We start from the raw sequence: 25,282 nt of genomic DNA on the forward strand, positions 1-25,282 counted from the left end.
ATTAGTCTCTGCAGCATTGGTAATCCAAATTGTTATACCATATTTGGCTTTGGAATACATTGCTCTCCTCTGCAGAACCATCATGTCAACCAAGGATAACTGCAGGATCATACGGTTACAATTTGCTATTGAATTCCCACTACAAATATTCAAAAGCCATTTTTTAGAATGAATTTCTAATATATGTAAAGCCACCGGAAGGTTTGTGAGTAGAAACAGCAGACGGATTAATATATCAATAGACTACGTCGTATTCCTGTCAGCTTGTGTAAATCCCCAGATGTCTTACAGGGTTATTACTAGACATACAATATAATGTCAAACTGTGGCAAACTGCCAGGTCAATGCTCTGTCATACTAGAATAGCTCTATACAAACTCGATAACTGACACATGGTAGAGGTTGAATAGAATCTGACAGACTGACACAAATGCTTTTCAGTGCCACAAAAAAATCCACTGGGGTTAACAAAATGAATGATTGTGAAACTTTTTGGTCTATATCGCAAAGTGAACATGAGATAACATTCTCTGATTCCAAATTAGAGATACAAGAGCTTTGTGGGAAAAACTATAATAGCTGGTAATAATATAGGAAGTGTGTGCAGAGAAATCTGTGCTGACAGTTGTATTGTGTAGGATAAATGCCAAAAAGAAAGGAAATATTATTGAGAGGTCAGCAGAGCTTTTGTCATTACCAATGTTTTTAATCAAACCCAGCAACTGATGTAGCCACTGGTAAGCTGCCATTTGTCATTACTCTGAGGTGGGCTATTCACACTTCTAACAAAGCTATTGACTCACTGTGCCTGGTTTCCCACTGAATCTGCTCATCACTGGCATTCCTAGCGTTGTTATTGACTATTTTGGCAAAGGCACCACAGGTGGTTTTAAACAGCAGGGAAGTCAGTTTAAAGCTGGTTATTTGACAAACATTCTATAATGTTCTTTATGTAATGTGGGTTCCAATATGAATGAAGATAAAGAAAAAGAAATTGCCTTGAATACAAATGCAGTACATCAGTAAACATTTCCACAATTGGCCTGCATGTGGCTAGCTCTAAGCTGCTAGCTTAAATGTACCCTGTGGCATTTTCTTGTCAACAAATAAGTTATGTTTGCATTCAGTGTCACTCACAAACGTATTGGTTGCTTGCATCTTGCTGTCTCTGTCACGCTCTGTGTGTGTGTGTGTGTGTGTGTGTGTGTGTGTGTGTGTGTGTGTGTGTGTGTGTGTGTGTGTGTGTGTGTGTGTGTGTGTGTGTGTGTGTCTTTGAGACCCGAAAATGTGTTGGATGCACTGCTTACTCATAAAACATTTGCAAAGCAGATTTTTAAAAGATATTTTAAATCCTATATTGTTTCCATCCATGTATGCTAGCTTTGGCCCATTGTTGCAGTACTCCAATCTGCACATTACCGCAGCCAATAGCACAAAAACCTGTGGCAAGAATGTGTATTGTGTCCACCACAAAACAAACAACATCGCTCGAGAATTTTTTTTACAGGGTACCTTTAAGTAAGGACACGGATACTACTAGATCAGTTTTCCTGCACCATACAAGTTACTATTTGGGTAGTGGGTACCATGAAAGAGTTGGTTATTTCTAACCTATGATCCCACTGTCTTTGCTCTCAAGTGTGGAGCTGGGGCTTGTGATGGTCCCGCAGGGGCTGGAGCAGCTGAGAGGGGGGTGGCTAGTCGTGCTGTTGAGCGTGGAACATGGGCTGTCAGTGCTGGGAGATGCCGTGCTGCTGGTCAGTGTAGAGCAGGGGCTGATACCCTGGCTAGTTACAGAGCACTGGGGAGAAAAAAGATAGAGGAAAAAAGTTAAGGTATACCAAGAACATGCTCTACTAATCTAATATGTCAATGAAGTATGAAGTCAACCCAGTATAAACTGTTAGCTGGCAACATGTTCACATTCTTTCAGCATGAGCAACAATAAATACAACAAAAAATATTTTTTTTTAACCTTATTTGGATGGAGAATTGAGAAAACTGGAAATAATTATTTGATCCGAGACTATCGCCTATTTACCTGGATCATGTGAAAACAGTGCAAACAACTCCCTCACAAATATACAAGCCTTTCACGTGTGAGCATGACAAACAAGACGAAGGGCATACATGCTGTAAATGGAGCAAGGCTTTCAAATTACACACTCATATGTCTGGAGGAACCAAAATAAGCCCGACGAGAATTTCATGAAGAGAATTTCACAAGTCTCTACTTTGTTGTAACACAATAGATACCTTTCTCATGCAAGTCACCAAGCCTGTCTGACAACCATACAGTCGCTGAATCTTTGTTTGAGCTAACTGACAACCGTAGAAATCCAAATTTAAGCTGGTTTGTCCTGCTTCCCCATCTTCCGTAAACTGTATTCTGATTACACACAATATAATGTAGCTCAAGAAGGAAGGTCATCCTTGTCACATTGTAAGAAGAGCCAAATCCTTCAAACTGTTCCACATACACAACTCCATACCTTAATACTCAAATACTCAAATCAACCCTCATCCTTAATACACCAACTTTGCTGCAGATATTTTGTTGCCTGAGGGACTTTCAACCACAGTTGGCATCTCAAGCACCACTTACTACAAGACTGTGCATTGCCTGAAACACACTCCACCAATTAAAAAGCACAGCAAACCATCACAAACCATTTCTAACATTACACCTGAACTCATCCCTAACCTGCTTAAAAGCCTTTTTCACATACGGAAAATTGTGATTGCGCTACAATTTTTAATAATTCCTTCTTCAAACATTACTGCAGTATTTCTGATGCAAAAAAAATCTACTCTTCAACCCAACTGAACACAAATAGTAAGACTGACCAATGCTTAGCCAATTTGAGACAGAATTGAGTCTAACGTCTTGTTCTAATGATGTACTGATGTACTGACTGTTGCTGTTTAAAAGGTCTACATGCTTGTGCAGTGGCATGCTTAATGAATATAAACAGAAAAATAGGAGGGATGCTACATGGCCTTAGGCACCATTAATAACGTGGAATGCTAATATTGACTACATAGCATTTCCTATTTATAAATCCCACCTGTTTTTGTGACAGCATGCCAGTAGTTTTTTGGCAATTTCCACCCTAGGGCGGCACCAAGAGCTTATACCACCTAACAAATCACAGTGAGAGCCAAACAGCTTCCTGACATTTAATAATTTACTGTTCGGCAGAACATGCTGAGTTAAAGACATGTTGTAAAACAGCAGCATGGAGGAAAAGAGAATTGCTGGCAGATGACAATAATGTGCTCCTCCCTAACGAAGCACTGAAAACACACAACTAACCACAAACAAACACAAAGTAAAACCCATTACACTACCCGTACCTCAATTAATGAACATGATTCATGTAACAATTCTTTGTAAGTGTCTTTCACATTTCTAGAATTCCCGATTCAGTGTCAAAAGGGAAGCGTAGCGTGCTGGGCTCTGCTCTGCTCTGCTCTTCACACAGCCCAAGCTTAATTAGTAGAACCAAACAAACTGAGGCTCAAACCTAACATAACTATTTCTGGTCTGGGACTCAGACACTTATGTTACATACTCAAGAGCCCCTGAAATAGCACTCAAGTTACTGGAAGACTCATACACCACACTGGAAGGATAATAAAACCACATGCAGCCAATTTTAAAGATGCATTTACTTTCTTTAGAAAAATTTTATCATCTCAAACAAAAACAGTTGACAGTTACCGTTGTTTGTTGTGCCAAAAAAATTATTCCCAGAGGTGCCTCCTAAATCCCCATCCAAAGTTAATGCACAGGGGGAAAAATGAGTCAAGCTGCAACAAAAAAATCCATTCTTCTGTTAGACTGTAACAACTCCCTCCTCCTCTGATCCTTTCTCTCTCTCTCCTCTATCTCTCTATCTGTGTGCTGCTGATGTAGCAGCAGTGGCAGCAGCTGCTGTTGGAAGAGGGAGGGAGTTGGAGGGGAGGGAGAAAATAAAATACCTTCTTTTCATTCTTGTCGTCCATAGGTATGCGCGCCGTACCCGGGATCCCTTCTCCTAGTAAAAAGCCCAGCCTTGTCATCAGTTCCTGAGTGGCAGGGGAGGAAGTGCTTGGTTGTTTATCTGCTTGCAGCTCTAGAGAAGAGGGAAAGGGAGAGAAATTCTCAACGTTAGTAGGCAGATTCCCTCTCTCCACTGGATGGCCCACACAGGGCCACTCTGCCTGCCCTGCCCTCCTTGGCTCTGCTCTGAAATGCTATGCTGCACTCTCCAGCTGCTGCTGATGTGGTGCAGACACGGATAGGGGGAGGAAAGAAGAGCAAGGGAGTGAAAGAAAGAGAGAGGCAGTGTGGTGGGGGCTATAGTTAGTGAGTGTGTGTGTGTGTGTGTGTGTGTGTGTGTGTGTGTGTGTGTGTGTGTGTGTGTGTGTGTGTGTGTGTGTGTGTGTGTGTCCGTCCTGCAATGCCTCAGGTGCCAATTCCAGGGCTTTCTGGTTGTTTACAGCTCTCACTCACAGAGCCTCTGAATATCAATGAGTGAACATGGGCTTTCTCCAACATAGCTTAAACTTTCTGCAGTATTCACTCTTAAGGCTTAATACTTGTTTAGAGAGCAATTTTAAGGTCGGGGTGCCATCAACAAGGCAGAGATCTCTTGCAATCTATTTTCTGTTTATACATATTGCTTTTTGGCATCAAAAAAACCCTCCCAAAACACTAAAGACAAATAAGACAGCATGTACCTGTGCTGAAACAGAGTTTTTTTTAAATCATCTATACATGTAACTCAATTGTTGGTGTGGCAAAATAATTAAGAAAGAGTCACAACATTCCCTGAGAGTGAACAGATAGTGTGACAGACAAACAGAAAGAGGGAGAGAGAGAGAATTAGAGAGGGGCAGATGTCCAAGATACAAAAGCTTATTATACAGCTCCCTGTCAGCACCTTTCCCTTCATTTTCTCCTTTACCCTCTTTCTTCCACAGTTATTAATAATGTTGGCGCAATGTACTGCCAAGCCCCAATGAAGTCAAAAGCAAGACACACACACACACACACACACACACACACACACACACACACACACACACACACACGGCCAGTTGCACCGCCTCGAAGAAAAGCACTTGCCTTTAATTTAGTGAAACTAAAATATGGTATAGACCTGAAAGGAAACAAAAAAGGCCTGAAGGTTTCACACTGAATAAACTGAAGCTTTTGTCTATGTAGTACTGAATGCTAACCTAATACACATTGGCTGCTGTGCTTGCATCACCTTTTCTCCATTGCAAATACTGTGCAGTAAAAAAAGACCATACATTAAAAATCAGTTCTGTATAGGGAATGTCACCCTGCTCATGTAAATGCTTGAGAGGAAAATTTTAAGACCCCTGGTGCTAAGACAATGCTGTGGCCTGAATGCCGACAACAACAATTTTATAGATTCAGGGTCACTGGATTATAGCACACATCTTGTTAAGTCTTCACAATTGAAAGTGATATAATAATTCAACTGTCATTTCTCACCCATCATAACACGCACAAATCTTCATAAGTAGGAGCAAGTACAAGTAGCAATCTTCAAAAATCTTCTTTTTTGCTGGCTTGCGCCATATTTAGAAAGTAAGCATTCATTGTTGTGGTTCTTTGGCATTGCCTCTGACATGTTTGGGGAGAATTGGGACAAGCTAATCCAATCTAAATCACGTTTATGTACTGTAACATCATAAGGTGACAGAGTAGTATAACGGAGATTTTCATTAAGAATTTTAAGATAAAGTTCTTAAATTCAATGGTGGATAGATGTCAAATTACATTGAGCACCGCTTGTGGGTCAATAGTAATTTGAAGTACACAACACATTGCATGCTTCATCAACTTTTAGTAGATGGTACAGATAATGGGCACTGGTCCCAGGTTTTTAAAAAGGGGCACCTTGCACATCTCACATTTATGAATACTGTAGATCAGCAGACAGTGACAGGTTGTGTTTCATTGTGAAAGTCTGTCAAAGGTGTGGCGTGGCCTAAAAGCACAAACATTATAGATTTGTAAACACACATACTATGAGACTAACATTCTTTCAGAATTGTTATGCCCTCCACTTGATGTTGAGGAAAAATACAAATGTAAAAGTAGTATACACTCACTTAAAGGATTATTAAGACACCATACTAATACCATGTTTGACCCTATCTTATCAATATGGGCCAACATTTCTAAAGAATGCTTCCAGCACCTTGTTGAATCAATGACACAAAGAATTAAGGCAGTTCTGAAGGCGAAAGGGATCCCCCACACCATTACACCACCACCAGGCTGCCCAGTTGTAACAAGGCATGACGATCCATGTTCTCATTCTGTTTACGCAAAATTCTGACTCTACCATCTGAATGTCTCAACAGAAATCGAGACTCATCAGACCAGGCAACATTTTTCCAGTCTTCAACTGTCCAATTTTGGTGAGCTTGGGCAAATTGTAGCCTAATTTTCCTATGTTTAGTGGAGATGAGTGGTACCCGGTGAGGTCTTCTGCTGGTGTAGCCCAACCACCTCAAGGTTGTGCGCGTTGTGGCTTCACAAATGCTTTACTGCATACCTCGGTTGTAACAAGTGATTATTTGAGTCAAAGTTGATCTTCTATCAGCTTGAATCACTCGGCCCATTCTCCTCTGACCTCTAGCATCAACAAGGCATTTTCGCCCCCCAGGACTGCAGCATACTGGATGTTTTTCCTTTTTCAGACCATTCTTTGTAAACCCTAGAAATGGTTGTGCGTGAAAATCCCAGTAACTGAGCAGATTGTGAGATTACTCAGAATAGCCCGTCTGGCACCAACAACCATGCCACGCTCAAAGTTGCTTAGATCACCTTTCTTTCCCATTCTGACATTCAGTTTGGAGTTCAGGAGATTGTCTAGACCTGGACCACACCCCTAAATGCATTGAAGCAGCTGCCATGTGATTGGTTGATTAGATAATTTCATTAACGTGAAATGTAACGGGTGTTCCTAATAATCCTTTAGGTGAGTGTAGAAAAAGAAGAGAAAATATAGTTGAAACCTTTAGCTCATAGAGATCAGTGCAAGAAAGCTGTATTTGTACCTGCTCTGGCTATAATGTAATACCATGTAGAATTGAATTAAAAGTGTTTTTTCACAGTTGTATATTTCATCACTGGTTCTTCAAAACCACCTAATCCAACCTGACTCCTAATCAGTAGCCGAGGAACTGTGCTGGGGCTGTGATAGACCTCTATGCATCTTACATAAATACACAACAACAGACAGAAAGGCTGACATATGTGACGCACATGGCACTTACAAGCCAAAACGGAGCCTCATGGGCCATATCAATAATATCTTCAGCCAGTGGTCTCTTTGTAAATCAATACACTGTACCAACAACTCAAATTAGATGCACTGCAACTGCACCCACCGCTAGACACAAAACCTTTCCTTTGCAAGTGCATTTTCACAGCGTTCTGTGTTTGTGCATTTAGGAATAAAAACATAGCGCATGCAGTACGTGGAGTAATCCGAGTTAAGATTATGGTTGTACTATGGGTTTATGAATTTCAATACTTTGGCTTAATTTGTCAACCACTTCGGAATGGATTTGGACTGTGTGATTCACTATTCGTTTTTGTTTATACACGACTTAACAGTGCTATTGTCTAGAACAGCTAAATGGTTAACCCTGGGACTAGTTTCTTTTATGAATGTTATCATCGCCTATTCATCACTCCTTACCATTTTACTGTCTGTTGACAGCCATGACAGCGAAATACCTTAAAGTCATAGTAAACGTGTCAGGCAGAAAAACAACCTTAGTCTCATCTGTTGGCCAGTCTTACTCCAGGGGGCCTTAGCTGTGGTACTAAAGAAGGGACACATGCTGCTCTTTCGCCTTCCTGCCAGATTTCTCCAATCTGGTTATTGATCAAATTGGCTACCTTTCAGCCGCAGGCTCAATTTTCTAACCTTTGGGCCACCACTTGTACTACGTTGATCTGGTCGCATCTAAAGATTTGAGTTGCCATTGCCAATGTCAACTACTGCACCACAATATAATAAGATGACATGTAGTTTTAAACTGATGGCATGGTACATTTAAGAAAACTGAGCTCACATCATGGTATAAATCATAAATCACACAACCATCCTCCTGTATCCTAGTGTAGCAACTATAGGTAGCAACGGTGTCCTTGGGTTGTTCTCTAGTTCCTCTGTCATAAACCAGTTCTTCAATCTGGGATACATAATGCAACATATAAATCATTCAGAGGTCAAGCACCACATTTGTGTATCTCAAGTTTAATTGATTTAATCATACAGTGGGCAAAGGAATTTCCAATCCATACCCAATAAGAAAAAGTAGGGTTGGGTACCGAAACTCGGTGCCAATAGGGAACCGGTGCCGACGTAAACGGTAGTAACGAGACCAAATAAGAACGAAAGTTTCGGTGCCTCATTTCGGTGCCTGACTTTACACTACACCTGACAGCATGTAACGTTAGCCTACCTTTAGCTGACAGCTGGATTAAACACCGGTAAAATGCTGACAGCTAACGTTAAACAGTGTAAAGCATGACTGTATTTCACTGTGGAGGACTTCTACAGCGGGATGTAAGTCTGCACTGCAGCGCAGCAGCTGCCGTTGTCGCAATTCATAGATATACAGTATGTTTATATGGTCGGAATTAAACAACACAGACAATGCGTTTCGCATCTGGGGTTCAACAGCAATTTACTGGTGAAATAAGTTATTGTTATTGTTATAGTTATTACGTTATTATTAAATCTTTAATTTTGACCATGGCCTTAGCAATAAACAAGTCACTGACTGTTGTTTACTACCCTTATTTTTTTTCTTCTTTTTTTTTTTTTTTTAAACTTTATTGAAAAGTACCGGTTCAGGCACCGTTTAGGCACCGGCACCGTTTTAAAAGTATCAATTTAGCACCGGAATCAAAAAAAAACCAAACGATACCCAACCCTAAGAAAAAGAAAAACAGTGAACATAGTTCAAAGACAGAGGTCAGTGTGGGGTTTATCAGTTTCTCAAGCTGTCACACATTCTTGAAAAGGAAAGCATGAAACAGGGCTGCTATGGTTCCTTGATTTAAAATGCTATCAGCAGTGGAGCACTTCTGACTGCAAGTGGTCTACCTGTCTCCCAAGATAACCTGGTGGGCTGAATACAAACCAGACCTGCTGGCTTCCCTTAAAGTATTCATAGATTAGGTCTGCTCTTATTTAATTTGAATGCTCATTGGCTATTTTGACTGGGGCACACACATGTATCCACAAAAACATATACTGTAGACGTACTGTATCTACAGTATGTGCGTGTGCATTCTCTTTCACTCTCTCACAGAGATTTCAGTATTGGCGTATTGTAGGCCGATAATTAACAAATTACAGTACAGATATGCCAAAGATTTTTTTGAGAAAATTTAGAGTGTGGACATTTCTTTTTTTGAAGTGATTATATGTAACTATTAAATGTTTCTGAAACAGAGTAATTTTTCATCTGATGATCACAAATGACCTGTAACAGCGAAACGATACAAACAGCAAAACATTTATTGAACGTTATGACTTCCCAGTAATGCCAAGTAATCTACATTGGACAATACAGCACTGTAAAGAAAAGACCTTTACAACAGCAGGTGTGGTAAAAACACTATGGCTTTTGTCCAAAGGGAACGAAATCAACACAAACTGAAAGTTACATATAGCCACTTTAACTGAAAATGTCCCACTCAGTATGAATTCCCATATAACCATTGTTAAAAAGTGTTCATGGTCCAATAATGTATCACAACAACAGTGATGGACTATTAGAAGTAAGCAGGCTACCAGTTATCCTTGAGAGCAACACAGGTTGTTTCTGAACTTGTTTGTCACCAAGTACAACTTTATGAATCAGTTTAAGACTTTGTAATGCAAAATACATTGGATAACAGCAACTTTATCAGTAAAAATCCCTCTGTGGATAGAAGGCAAAGTAAAATGCCTACGCAATGGAAATTAGCTATATACAGTATCGGATTAGTCCTCTATATCTTGCACTACACTGAAGATATTGAAAAAACAGGGATGTAGCTGGAACCACTTTTTGTTATTCCAGTAACTGTACAGCAAGTGGAGGCAAAAACAAAACAACATCATTATCTGCTGCCTGAGTAAGTTTATGAGCAGGTGTGAAATAGCAGCCGCGTGGTGCAGGGATGGAAGAATGAAGACGGAAGGAGGAGGAGCAGAAGAAGGATGGAGGAGGAGGGGAACATCATGAACAGACTAGCTCCACAGAGCTGTCTTGGCTCTCTCCCTGCCGAAAAAACAATCCAGCCGGTGCTCATTAGCAGCTGGAGTTTCATTACCACAACAGTGGAGCCTGTTTAATGAACCCTCGATGAGAACATGCATCCTGCTTCCCCATTTGAGTTCAGAGGTACGAGGTGACGTGCCCCCCTGAAGCACATTGAGCGCTCTTATTGCAAATTCCACTGTTACAAACCACAAATGTCCTTTGCTGCGTGCACAGATGGTGCGTCCAATGAGACATTACAGCATACTGAGGTGAGACTGTTGATAATAAAGTATCTCCAAGTAAAATGAGGTTCGGAGGGTGGGGATGGCAAGGAGATAGTAATCATAGTTGTGACTGACATCTCAGCTTGACTCTGGCTGTTATTGTTATTGTGTTGCTCTAACAGTAGATACTGATGGCATTTCATTAACCATTTGACCAACAGAGCTAAATCTACTTCATGCAGCAACTTACCCCTGCGGGGCATAGCGGCTGTGCTGTGAGGATCCTCAAGAGATGAGATTAATGAAGCTTCATCATTAAATAAAGAAAAAGACAAACAACATACAAAGTTTCAGCCTCTAGCAGCTGATGAAAAAAGGAAATCAACGCACCTGATATGCATTAGATAGGGATATGACTCACTCTGTTATGGCCAAAAAGAAATCACAGCCCATTCAGCTGCAGCCACAAAGTAGTCACTCCTTGCCTAAATACCATTAGAAGTTCTATAAACTAGTAACAATGGGTCTTGATTATACAATTGGGCTTAAGTCTTTATAAATTATACAAAATACAGCCAGCTTGTAAAACTGCTTTATGCCTTAATGACTCATTGCATTCATTGTTATTATTCATTAGTGGAACATCTTCCTTACATCTGTCTCAGTTTCCCAATTCAGTATCATACCAAGATAACAAGAATAATATGACATTATCTGCATCATTTTATGAATTGTCAATTCAAAATTAGTGTTAAAAGAAGTCACCAGTAAACATATGGTTTCCTACATTTGCAAAAACATCAGATTACTCTTTCTTACTCTTTGATGAGATGTTTTACATATCAGGAATCAGGAAACAAGATCAAAAACTACATTTACCCGCTGAAAGATCTATATTTTGCCATGGCTGGGCTTTGTTTTGGCCTATGTTGTGCCAAAATGACACATTTAACAGCTACAGTAAGGGTGGCTAAATTTAGAAACTTATGTTTTCACTGTTATCTCCTGATTTAACAGTAGCAATAGTGCCATGAATAGCTCAAGGGATGGAACATGGTCACTGTGTTAATCTAATTTTTTCATTACAACCATTTTAAAGTATCTGCACTGGCTACCTGTTTGCTTTGGAATTGATTTTAAGGTCTTGTTATAGGTTTATAAAGCTCTTAATTGTCTTGGTTCTATCTATTTATCAGATTTGCTTTTAGCTTGTGAACCCTCAACAAGGTTGTAGTATATTATGTGAAGCATTTTACGTGTATGTGCAATGCAAATAAAGTCTGTTTGATTAATTGAAAGGAGTAACACACATTGTACAGGAGATGGCAATAAATGCTCAGATTACTACCAGAACATTATAAATAGAGACGTTAAAGCAACACTACAATCAGATGTTTTAAGTGGTGTAAATTCACAGAATACTTAACAATATCAGTTGGGTCCTAATTTCGGTACTGACAAGATAATCAGCACATGAATAAACAGGTGCTAAGTGAAGTTGTAACATGGGGGGTGTGAGAAAGAGCCATAATTGTCGGAGAGGACGAAACCTGAGGTTTAGTCTTGATTGACAGAGACAGAGCTCTGAGACCACAGCTGAAACAATTCTGTAAGGCACACTGTTGGCGACCTGTTGCAAATGCACTCATGCACGCAAACACACACATACACAAACAAGCATAACTGTGGACACAAAATAAAAATACACATAGCATTCAGACACATGCACAAGAAACACTATCCTTCCTCAAAGAGCTATGTGAAGTGACTCCACTGTAGGTCAAACACACATTTCCTATCTTAGCTTACAGCCCATCCTGCTTGTTCACAACAGAGAGCTCTGGAAAGCAGACAGCCTAACCCAAAAGAAGAACAATTGAATACATTCAAACTCCATATGCAAGCTTCAATCATATCTGAAGATAGCCAAAATGAAACACACACACACAAAAAGATACTGCATATAAAGCTTTAAAATGATCTTTCACCATTTTAGACAAATAAAGGGATGCGCTGCCTGAAATACCACAAAAAACCTTAGTTGCACTCAAGATGTGACTATTTATGTGAGGCATGGTTTTTGGAAATCCACGAAAGGCATCCTTCAGCAAAACACCCAACAAAAGGCCCCTTTACAACTACTAAGAACTCACTTTATCTGTGCCCTAAATGTCACACAGTGCTCATGCTGCAAAACTTCCAATGGGTTTTCCGACTCAGATTCTGGTACTGACCTTGTAACAAAAGTGTCAATGTCAAACAACCATTTCATCCTGTCTCAGCAGTTAGCAAAAAGAGCCAACATTGTTTACTATCTCTAAAAGTAGGAGACTACACAGGCTGAAAGATGCTCTCCTTATTGACAAAAGAACACTGGATACGTCCTTTTTACATGCTATGTGTGACGCACAGTAATACAAATTAATCTAGTTGATGTAACAGGCCTACTGCAAACTCTGACACTAGATCTAACTGCATGGTGTAACTTCAAATAACGAAAATCCTATATGTGTAAATTTGTCCACATGGGAGAGAAATGGAGAGGCATAGCATGTGTAGCTGTGCTTAAAAGCCTGTCAGCTGTGCATGGGTCCTCATCCTACAACAGCTGGGCTAACACAATTAGCCATCATTAGTCTAGAATTTATACAGCGCCTAATTGTACATAATTAGTTAAGTACTGTAAGTTGGCTCCTTCCTTTAATTTCTCAGCAGAAACTTCTTTTACCTGCTAACTATACCTGTGGGAAGAAGGAGGTAGATTTCTCCTGGCTTAGCTGCTTACATTTATTGAGTAACTGACTGTACAAGGCAGCAGGACATGTACAAGTCACTACCAAAGCAACAAAATAAACTCAAATCTTGTAAATGCCTGGAGCTGCCCGAGGAGAGACAGCCTTTTGCCGTTGTTCCAACAGTGCAATGAGCAATACAAATGTACTATATTAGGTTGGGTATAACTGTCCTAGAGACTGCAATGTCATTTCTTATTTGTCATAAATTGACCAGATCTGTAACTGTTATCTCCATCATTGGGAGTAGACCAGAAGAATAAGAAAATGCAAAATTCAAGTTATAATCTTAGTTCATTTTTGTGTGTATACTGTGTTTGAGACTGAAGTAGTTTGATGGTTCACTACATTTTGTGGTAGCAAAAAATATTCTCTGGAGGGCTTGGTCAATAGGTATGTCACATACTTGTGACATAGTTACAAAGAGTAATTTTAGCCTAGAACGAAATTAGAGCAGAGGCAGCACTGAGGACACAAGGTTAAAACAACCACAACGACACCTCTTTTGTAAACACAAGTAGTTTAACAATAAGTACACACACCTTGAGCGTTTCTTTTTCCATTCTCTGTGTTGGGAAGCAAGAGAGAGGAGGGAAACCTGACGAAAGACTGCTTCTAAGACAGCACCGGCATGTGAATGTGTATGTTTATGTACATGTGCTTAAAACAGGGTGTCAGGTCTGTAGAGGAGGGAAATACATGGGGAATAGCGAGTCGAGTAAGGGTGAGAAGGGGGAAAGGGGTGTTGTTTGTGCAGTCGGTATACTTAAAAGCATTGTATCATGATAAACACCAATACATAGATTATCCCTATACATTTCTATTGAAAAGTTCCAGGTCTCTCAAAATGTTTTTTGAAGTATACAGCTCATAAAATTAGCTCACTAATAGTGCCAGTGCACCAGCTGTCATGAGATAACAATTTATCTTGCGTCTGCTATCTGCCGGTAGCCCGCTCTGAGCCGAAACACTGCTCTGTGCCAGCTGAATGCCAGACACACCCTCGTGCCTTGGTATGTAACAGTCAACAGTAACTGGGTTGCACTGGGTTACTACTGTCTGCGTATGTGAGCCATGTACAATCAGAGGGCACCACTTTCTGTGATGCCCTTTGCTAAAGATAACCCATCCTACAACTCTACTTAAGCCAATGAGAGGAATTTGAGCCCACCATGCTCTGCTGGAAACCAAAACAGAGTACTTAGTGAAATACACACACACACACACACACACACACACACACACACACACACACACACACAACACGGAAGATGATAGGCAACAATAGCACTACACCTCACATAAACATGGAAACACAAGAAAACACATGTGCAATTACTGAGAAATTTAAGGACTTGTTCTCATTACATTTCCATGAAATAAATCCACACACACACTTTAAAATAAACACGGCACTATTGTGTGTTTGTATAGGACGCTACATAAAGGAACACTGCTCAAACACACTGGCCCTTTTATGGAACACTCATGCAGGAATTGATGTTACCCTCAAATTACAGAGACCTAGCCCTGACCCTATGGACACAACAATGATATTTTATATAAACACAAAACATACATACATACAGCTATGAAGACTGATCACAGTATGAGGGCAAAGTTGTAAATTCCAACATGTATGCTTCTTATTCTTAAGCCAGTTGAAATCAGACTGTTACCAATGTCTCCAAAAACACAAGCAGACAGATACACAAGTGAACGAAACGAAAAACTCACCATTGTTATCCTTGTTATCGGCCACCTTCCTCAGTGCTGAAACGATGGCATCAGAAGGAATGCGAGGACTCTCCACATATTTGGGCTTCCTGATTGGACCTGCTAGCACGGACCGAAGATACAGCGAGAGAGAGAGAGAGAGAGAGGAAAGAAAATGCAAAAGAGGAGATAAAAAGAAACAGAGAGAAAGTTCTCAATGGATTAACGTGTTCCAGATGGGACTAGAGATGAGAGGCGGTGGTGTCTTAGTTGGACAGGCTTGGCTGCACTCCGTGGCTCACATAAACTCACACACACACACACACACACACACACACACACACACACACACACACACACACACACACACACACACACACACACACACACACACACACACACACACACACACACACACACACACACACACACACACACACACACACACACACACACACACACACACTCTCTCTCTCTCAGAGACAGCTCCCTGCGCTGATAGCAGCTCTGGTCTGTCTGACAACCCTGAATATTGTCTGCATAGCTGGAGACTCCCAGTAAAACGGTGCTAGCTGGCTCTGGGAATGTAAACTACAGCAGGAAACCACAACAATTAGCCTCTTAGTGAACTTTTAAAATGAGTGTTTAAACACACACATGCACTGAGGATCAGCAAAAACAGACTGAGTTTTTCTGCTTGTTGATCTGTGAGCAGTCAATTGAAAGTATACCCTGTTATTGCTGCACAGATACAGATGGATGGATTAAGGTCCATGTGTCCTGCTGTAAGTCAGATGATGTATCTGGGACAGCGGTACAGTCCTCTGAGGACTGTCTTTGTCTTTAGTGAGGAGTCAAGGTTAGTTGGCTGCTCTGTTCCCTCTGCTCTCACCGTGACAGAATTAGAAAATCCCACAGCTCCATACAGAATGCTTGCTCACTGTGCCAAACTTTAAGATAAACCACAGATAAATTCACCCCACTAGAGATGGCTCCTTTGGCAAAATTTCCATCTTTGTGTGTGCAAAATGATTTGCCCGTTGTCCATAACACATTCTGTAAAAAATGCCTTTTAATCATCCCTAAATAGACACAAATTAAGGTTATTTATTTGAGTGGCAGCAAAGCCCTACTAATCTTTCAGAGTGGCAGTGTAATTGTTTATACATGCAGGAGATCCAGCAAAGACACTAGACTAAATACTAAGCCATGAAACAAACATCTCCCAAGCAACTAGCTGTGCACATTTCAAGACTTCTACTTCTATCCGACAATTTCTTGTTGAAAAAGGAAATACGTTCCAGAGTCCAGACAAGTAAGCAAATATTTAACTGCAGGAAATAATCTGAAAATAGGAGGGGACTGTATTATTTAGATCTATAAATCCATAGAGAATATCAGCTGCATGCCTCCCCTTGCACCACTCCTCCATGCTTCTCCAACCTTGACCTACTGTACCTTAATCCAAACCTCCTCCTCCCCTTCCAGACTCCAGTTATCAGATGACTATGTGTGTAAACCCAGTCATAACATAAAGATTAGATGGGAGGGCAAAGATAACAATTTCCTATTACCACATACGATAATCAGTCCCTCCCACCTCCAGAAAAAAAGACGGAACAATTTCTTCAACTACAGCTGCGATTTTGGCCACAGATACTAAAAGTGGAGGTGAGGGGGAAAGAGTGGAGTTACAGCAGCAGCCATGTGAGGGGAAATTATCTGGAAGTGTCATTGCAACAAGCCAAGCATGAGAGTCAAAGTCAGCTTGATGCACAGTGCCATCTATAGTTATGAGACTTGAAATGCATTGTGAAGAACGGTACTTTTGATACCCAAGAAGAGCTTCTGCCTCAACAAACTGGGTGCTCTCTTGCTTGTTAGCAGATGTCATGATATAAAGCCAGTCAAATAACTCAAAGTAAGAGCCCAAAACTAAATGCAGTCATCCTTCAGAGGAGCAGGAAGCAGTAGTTGTAGTATGTGGTGAAACGTAGAGATTGGTGTCGCTTAGCAGCACTATAATCTAAAGGTTTGATTTCCAACACATGTGAGGTGATACAGACTATTTGATTTGTGTACATAGATGAGATCTAAGCCTGAGGGAGAGTGATCCAGTGAAGTATCTACAAAAGCAGAAGTCAGCCTGTTATTTAGCAGACAATGCCAAAGAGTCTATTCTGAAAACCTCCATTCATCTGTTGATGGTCAGGCACAACCTATTACCCAGGAATCACACGGCTCCAATTAGAGTGGAACTACAGAGACAGAGAGGGCTGTGTGTGAGACAAACTTAGTTCAGGTAAATATCTTGGACCAAAAGCACACTGCCAAACATATTCCATTGGGTGTATTTCATCCAAAAATAATAGGGGGCATAGTTTGAGTAATTTAAACCATACGCTTAAATTCAGATTTGGTTTACACAAAGTGCCAAGAGGAACACAGGATCCACACATTAAATAACAAACATGTGGCTGGCTATCAGGGGTAATTTTAGGCCACATCTGAGGGCTGATAATACGGGGAAGAGCCAAAAGGTCCTTCAGCAAGACTCTGATGTCTGAGCTTCAGCTCATGACAGGCAAAGCACACGGGGGTTCTTTTCCATTCAAAATCTAATCTAAAGATTTAACAGGGTGCCATTATCCCTCTGCCCTTCTAGATGGAAGCACTGACGAAGAAGCAATTGCAGTTTATAACAGGCATGAAAAGGTCGCAGAGATAGAAGTGTCAGATGTATCACCCTTGAAGGACACAGAGAAGCAGAAATGAGACGTGTTCTCACTTTATCACACTTTGGATGCAAAATCCAGAATGTTAATCTATTCCCAAGCACATTAATTGTATGTGTGTATATATATATATATATATATATATATATATGTGTGTGTGTGTGTATGTGTGTGTGTGTGTGTGTGTGTGTGCACACACACACACACACACACACACACACACACACACACACACACACACACACACACACACAGTAAATTATCTAATTCTGATGTCCTCCAAAGGTTAAATGCATGTTGAGAAAAAGAAAGAGACTGGGTTGGTTAAGACTTGATAGATAATATAGATAAATATATGTGTACATGTGTATCTATGCAAATACAGGTTAAATACATTGGAAGAAAAGCAAGCAAACAAAAGGTAGGGGAGCAGATTGGTTAAAGGAAGAAAAACAGACAGGAAAAAGTATCCCTAGGGTAAAGCAGCCAGGCGGGCTGTGAATGCAGAGGACTCTTTTCTCACCAGTATTCACTGTGAAATTCAGGAATCTATGACCAGCTAGCTATCACTCAGCGCACACACACACACACACACACACACACACACACACACACACACACACACACACACACACACACACACACACACACACACACACACACACACACACACACACACACACACACACACACACACACACACACACACACACACACACACACACACACACACACACACACACACACACACAGCAGTGGAATACCTATGACCAACAACTTATATTGTCCAGTCAATGCCAGTGAAAGAGAGGCTTGTTCATGGTTATAGGAAGTGATCAAGGAGTTTTCCCAGCATTCTTCAAGATGGACTCTGACTTCTTCACATTTCAACTTTTCAATAAGACACACTGTCACTCTTTGTGCAGCAAAGGGAATGAAAGCCGTCTCACAACAGCCCTCTTTATGTTCCAAAATGTCATTCTCCAATTCAAAAGTGAAACATAATATATTAGATGAGACTGGTATTCTGAGTGCTGCATGTCAAACTCAGTTACTAGTGTTATTTATTGAATGTCTTATGGAAAGCATGAAATATTCTTGTTCTTGTTAATAGCTGTACCAAGCTTTTAATCTTTCGCCATTGAGGTTGCAAAACAACTAAGAAAGTATCACAGGCATGATGCTTTGTTAGCCTAAAATACAAATGCTAATGTCGGATTCATTCCCCATTCACAGCCTGATATAAAGCCATTATATATATAAAGCATCCTGCTGCGTCCTGCTGCACCCGCAGCATCCACCCGTGCTCTGCAGTGCCACGTTACATCCCGCAACGCCCTGCTGTGATGTTCCTATGCACAGAGTAGTCAGGATCCGGTATAGGAGACTGCACTACTCAGTATGACACGATGTGCCCTGCTATGACATGAACTTCCACAATAACCTTCGAAGTCACTGTGACTTCTAATGTGACTATTATCACCACTGTTCATCACGCCCCCAACCGGCCCGTCAGACACCGCCTACCAAGAGTCTGGGTCTGCCGAGGTTTCTTCCTAAAAGGGAGTTTTTTCTTGCCACTGTCGCAATAGTCACTGCTAATGCTTGCTCTTGAGGGAATTACTGTAATTGTTGGGGTTTTGGAATTTATAGAGTGTGGTCTAGACCTACTCTATCTGTAAAGTGTCTCGAGATAACTTTTGTTATGATTTGATACTATAAATAAAATTGATTCGAATTGAATTATTTTCTCCTGGTTAATGCAATGTCTACACTGCACCACAAAGCGAGACTGGTAATCTTTTTTCAAAACACTACATGTTTAATAGTCATGACTAATCTCACACATGCTGTTTCACAAGCTCTTATGAATTATGTATTAAGTCTCCACTGTGCACATGGTCATACATTTACAAAAGGTAACAGCAATAACTTAAGCAATGTAAAGTAAGCAAAGATTTTTTTTTTTTTCTTGGCCGTTTACAATCTAGTATGATCCACCATTATACCATATGAGTATCCTGATTCTACGGACTGACTGAAGAAGCAATGTTGGTCTCTTATGGTGCTTTTCCATTACATGGAACCTACTCGCCTCGACTCTACTCGACTCTAATCGCCTCGACTCTACTCGACTCTAATCGCCTCGACTCGCTGTGCGTCCGTTTTCCATTGCAGATTTTAGTATCGCCTCAACGTGGCTGGTCGTCATAGCGACTGCCGTGGGCGTGGCTTAGTAGCTTGCTTTTCCCATTGACATATCCCCGCATATCCCGACGCATTTCCTGGTTCTCCGTCTCCATAAACAACATGATATCAAAGAGATAGTTAAAGTTTACTGCTCCAGATTTCCCACCGTGGTGACATATATATGACTCTAGAGTCGCTACTCGCTTTGTTTCTCTCACATATATATGACTCTAGAGTCGCTACTCGCTGCTGAGATAATCGCCGTCACTCTCTCACTTCTCCCTCGCTCACTAGCTCCCCACACACACACATACGGTGACTCGACACACACACATCACACATGCACACACCAGCGCACCAGTATAACCATCAGGCCACTTGTATGCTACGGAGAAAGCTCTGCGTGGAGCCTCCGGCAGCAAAAAAACACCGCTGGCTAAACTATTTAAAACCGTCTCTCGCTAGCAATGCAGTGATCAGTGACGCTTCTTTCCGACCAATCAACAGCCTGCAGGGTTTCACGTCACCTTCTCGGCTCGCCTCAGCTCGCTTGGAACCTCGACTGAGCAGGTACTAAAAAAAGTACCCGTTAGCAAGTACCAGGTACTTTTTTTCGTAATGGAAAACCAAAAAAGGCGAGTAGAGTCGAGGCGAGGCGAGTAGGTACCATGTAATGGAAAAGCGCCATTAGGAAGAAAGTAGTCTGGATCAATGCAAGTACATTTCCAGGATAATAACCTGAGTTCACACTGGATGCCCCTCACCTTCTGCTCTCTGTGTGTTACCATTCTCACAATCCCTTTGCTTCGAGAAACAACAAACTTTGAGCTAGCACACACGCTGAAAATGGCAAGTTTTGAATAAAATTTGGATCATGCAATAAGGCAGGCCTGCTTGGTTCTTTTGGGGAATGATTGTAAAGACTTCCAAAGAAAATGTTTACGGCATGTACTATCTAACCGGGACATTTTGGAACCGATTGGTGGGGATTGCTATGGATGAAGTACACATGGCGATACATGGTAAGAGCAAATTACATTTAACCATGTATCCAGCTAATTTAAATAGCTTATTTAACTGTATTGTGTGAACAGTTAACTTAATTTAATATTGTATGTGGCGTTTGGTTTGTTCCAACAAAACAAGTTCCTTCCCGAGAACATTTTGCCGAGCCACCGCCGTTGCGTCAAGAGCTTAGCACCGCCCAAGACAATTGTGATTGCTTTAAAGAAATGCAAACAACCCAGAGCGTTCTTTTCTCCTATCCTAGAATGTATCTATGGTGTAGCCAGAGCTTACTCCACAGCGCTGGCAATGCGAGACTAGGCAGTACGTGACTTGGGATTCCACTGCAGATGAAAAGGAGGATTGCATGTTATAAGCAGCCAAAGCTGGAGTGTAGTGAAGTGCAGTGAAGTGGAGAACTGGATAGAACTTTTCACTGGGTGCTCATCAGAGGAACCTTTCAAAGGGATCTTGCAGCATCACAAGGTCTTTCACAGCTCGGCTCTCTGAAAGGCATCAATATTCCCTGAGGGCTGTCTGGTTAATGTCAATACCCCAGAGTTGACTTCAGGAGAGCTCACCTCAAAGGGGTTACAACTAGCTTTGAAGAGAGTTCCTATCCTCTTGATCAGAACTGCAAGATAAATTGCACTCATCTGGCGAGTTTGAAGAGTGGAAATGATATTGCATGATAAAAATACTCATTTTAAACAATGATTTGGCAAGAAACATGAAAATTAATGTTGCTATGGAGATGTGGTTTGCTTAAATGTTTTGTAGAAAAGTAGTAACAGTTATTTTGAATTATCTCTGTTAGACAAGGTAGTTTCCATTTAGGCAGACATGATGAACATGCTTTTAATAAGTGCTCTATACTGTAACTATTAAGCTCAGTGAAATATACAAATCCACGGAGAAATACTCAAGGGTTCCACCAAATGACTTTGTGTTGTTTTATGTGTTACCCTAAAGCTTTAACCCCTGCTACAAAATAAATCTCAAAGAACACAGACATTTTACAAAATGGCTATGGTACTTAATTACCACACCAAAAACACACTGTAAAGACTGTAAGGTGGCTTAAACACCCACTAATATATAGCATTTGGTATGCTCTGGTGAACACACACACACACACACACACACACACACACACACACACACACACACACACACACACACACACACACACACACACACACACACACACACACACACACACACACACACACACACACACACACACACACACACACACACACACACGGGGAGCTGCAGAAGCTGTAGAGAATTTTTTCAGGTTGGCCTATTAGAAGCACAGCAGGATTGTACCTGACTAAAGAGCACCAACAGGTTCACCACCCTGCTTGGATGACAGATAAAAAAAAATTCTTGAGGCATTTCCAGATTCTACGATAGGGAGATCATGTCAGGATAGTCATCTGTGCTCTCTGGTGGTGATTTGCAGACCTGCTTGTCTGATCGATAAATTAATCAGCCTCTGAGCCACCGAAATCCAAAGCTCCCATCAAAGAAAAATCCACTTAACTAATTCCAATATACACAACAGCCTACCAGAGACTTGGCCTCATTCCAGATATACCAATTCAAATGATACACTGCCCATGACAGCCATAAATTTATATGAATTGCTGTTTTATGATCACTTGCAGGCTGGCGGGGAGGCAAAGCATAGGGCTAACAGTTTTGTCATGTGATTACAGAAAGGTCACACTTCTCATGTACATACAGTGGCAGCTCCAGAATCACCACTGTGTCCACCACCTCATACTTCAGGGATGCAGTGTGGTTGTATATATTTTGTGGCTGTATAGTTATGGAGAGGTGAGCTTTTCTGAAGTGCTTATTCAACAGCTGCACCTGAAACAAGCAGTCCAGCCTTGATGACAACAGATGCTGTTAATCCCCCAATGGCACAGTAACCTACTACAACCAGAGGAGGTCACTGTGTAGATACCCAGGAGACTGTCAGAGGTGGAGCGCAGGGAGTTTTTACTATGTCATCAACTACATTCTACCCACTTAAGATCGAGGTTCATGTTTTTTCAAAACCTGATCTTTGACCCACACTGGGTTGGAGCAAGATGGGTCCATTCAGTAAATATCCCTCCCTGGGCCTTTAGGGTGCCTGTAAACTATTAAGACTATAAAGCCTAGGTGCTGCCTAACACATGTCAGGGTGCAGTGTTTCATGGTTAAGCTCTGGGCTTAGCTGATCAAAGCTGTGGCACTCAACGCCACCAGGACTTTGCGGCTCAGGCATCCGCCACACTCCTAATTAACTCAATGTTTCTCTGTTGTCCCCTGTGAAGTTTTCATGAAAAAAACAACCACTGCGTTTGAGCCGTCCAAACTGCGATAGATTATCCAATGTGTCAGGAAATGAAGCCAAGCCACAACATGCTTTCTGAATCTGTTAAACCACATCCCCCTCAAGACATCAGTGATGGCTGGATGGGGAGGAGAACAAATGGATGTGTGAAAGAATGCATTGATGGATTCGCTGCGCATATAAATAAATGTGGATAGTATGACTTAAGTAAAAAGTTAAACTAGTTAACAGGACTAGTCGATAAAAGACCTGGGTTGGTGTGTAGAAAGCTTTGACCTCAAGAGTAAAAAAATTCCTTGCAAAAATGTAAACGCCAGCTCATTATATAAATGAGCTTATTGCAAATTTCAGTAAAATGTATGCATGATTCTGTTGGTACCAATAATAAATCATTTTGTCCTGCTAGAAATCCGGGGTAAATGAGAACGAACTAATCTCACTGACGATTATGCAGAACATCTGCATAGTGGCAATGTATTGTCTTATGCTCATTTCCACAGAGATAATTCTTAAAGTTCTCATATTCTAGTGTTGAGCTCTCGGTTTTAGCTGCCGAGTGAGGCATCTTTGTTGGGAGGTGCACACACGCAGTACCTAGGTAAGGACAACTAGCTAATTGAGAAGCAGAGTATGAGGGCATGCCACGTAGGGCTGTAGCGATACACTAATCTGACGATACGATACACGATATTCAGCTCACGATACGATATACATCACGATATTCAGCCAACGATACGATTCAATATATTTCGATACACTTACATCATTTTCTGAAAGATTTAAAGGGGGCCGAGTGATTTTGGTGACATCTTGTGAGTGTTCCATTTACTTGGATTTAATTAATTGAACTGAAAACATCAATTACACAATATATGTCTCTGACTGGACAGAGAGTCTACAGCAGGGATCATCAACTACATTTTTTTCAGAAATTTTCTAAGCACTCTGGCGGCCGGACTTTCAAATAAAGAAAATAAAATTAATTTATACCTAATACGCCTATTCTTGTTCGAAATTTTCACTTTCTTACTGAATTAATGCTACTATTTTTTAACATGTATTAGTGTGAGAAAACTCCTAAAAAACATGGAAACTCCATAATGATAACTGGCTAAATAACTAAATAACAGAACGCATTTTTTCCTCTTTACATTTTGTGAATTCATGATTATTCTGGGGGCCAGACTAAAAGCTTTGGTGGCGGGCCGCCAGTTGACGTTGGCTGCTCTACAGCGACACTAGCGGCTGGCGGACCAAATCGCTCTTCCTGTAACGTGAACGGGGGTAAACACGGGGGATTTGAATGGGAGTTATGTATCGATACTCGCAGCATAAAAATCGATACTTTCTTGGGGGGAAAAAATATCGATTTATATCGTAGAATCGATAAAATTGCTCAGCCTTAGTGCCACGCTAGCAGCTAGGCGAGCATTATAACGTGTGTTACAAAGTGACGCACGTTTGTCACGGAAGTAAAGGCTGGACTACAATAGAGCTGTTTGGAGCTGTTTGTGAACAGTGTTTTCTGTTGGAGATGGTAAGTCCCTTTGGGGTGGACTTTGGGCTTTTTCACTTTGTAAACCTATTACATGCACAAAAAAGATATATAACACAATAAAGGAAAGGAGAAAAGCCAAAAAGCTAAATATGAGCTCTTTAAATCTTATGTGGCTCAGCAAGAAGAGGAAATGCAGCATTATGACCCATGTTGTTTTCGTCGCAGAGCTGAGACATTTTCTGCAGTATGTGTTTATTAACTGGAGGTGTGAACTCTTCCCCTACGGGCTTTCACAGTTACCTGTGAGGACAGAGGAGGAGAGCCTACAGACCATCCCCCAACCCTATCTCCCTGGTTGTCCTCCATAACATCCTATCATGTCAGTCCATTTTATCCCCTTTTCCATGCCTCAGAGCACCCCAAGTGGGAATATGCCTTTAATGAGTGTTCCCCTTCCCCTGTCCCCAGGG

The 25,282-nt window shown here is 41.1% G+C and overlaps 1 protein-coding gene across 1 annotated transcript in view; it reads right to left on the reverse strand.

Moving 5' to 3' along the window:
* tanc1b (tetratricopeptide repeat, ankyrin repeat and coiled-coil containing 1b) overlaps positions 1–25,282 on the reverse strand; it is a 100,635-nt gene that overhangs the window by 38,682 nt on the left and 36,671 nt on the right. The window contains 3 exon segments of the mRNA XM_028590452.1: positions 1,612–1,801; positions 3,985–4,118; positions 15,053–15,151. Coding sequence (XP_028446253.1) covers positions 1,612–1,801; positions 3,985–4,118; positions 15,053–15,151 — 423 coding nt within the window.

This window comes from Perca flavescens, chromosome 11 (genome assembly GCF_004354835.1).
Source record: "Perca flavescens isolate YP-PL-M2 chromosome 11, PFLA_1.0, whole genome shotgun sequence".
Taxonomy (NCBI): domain Eukaryota; kingdom Metazoa; phylum Chordata; class Actinopteri; order Perciformes; family Percidae; genus Perca; species Perca flavescens.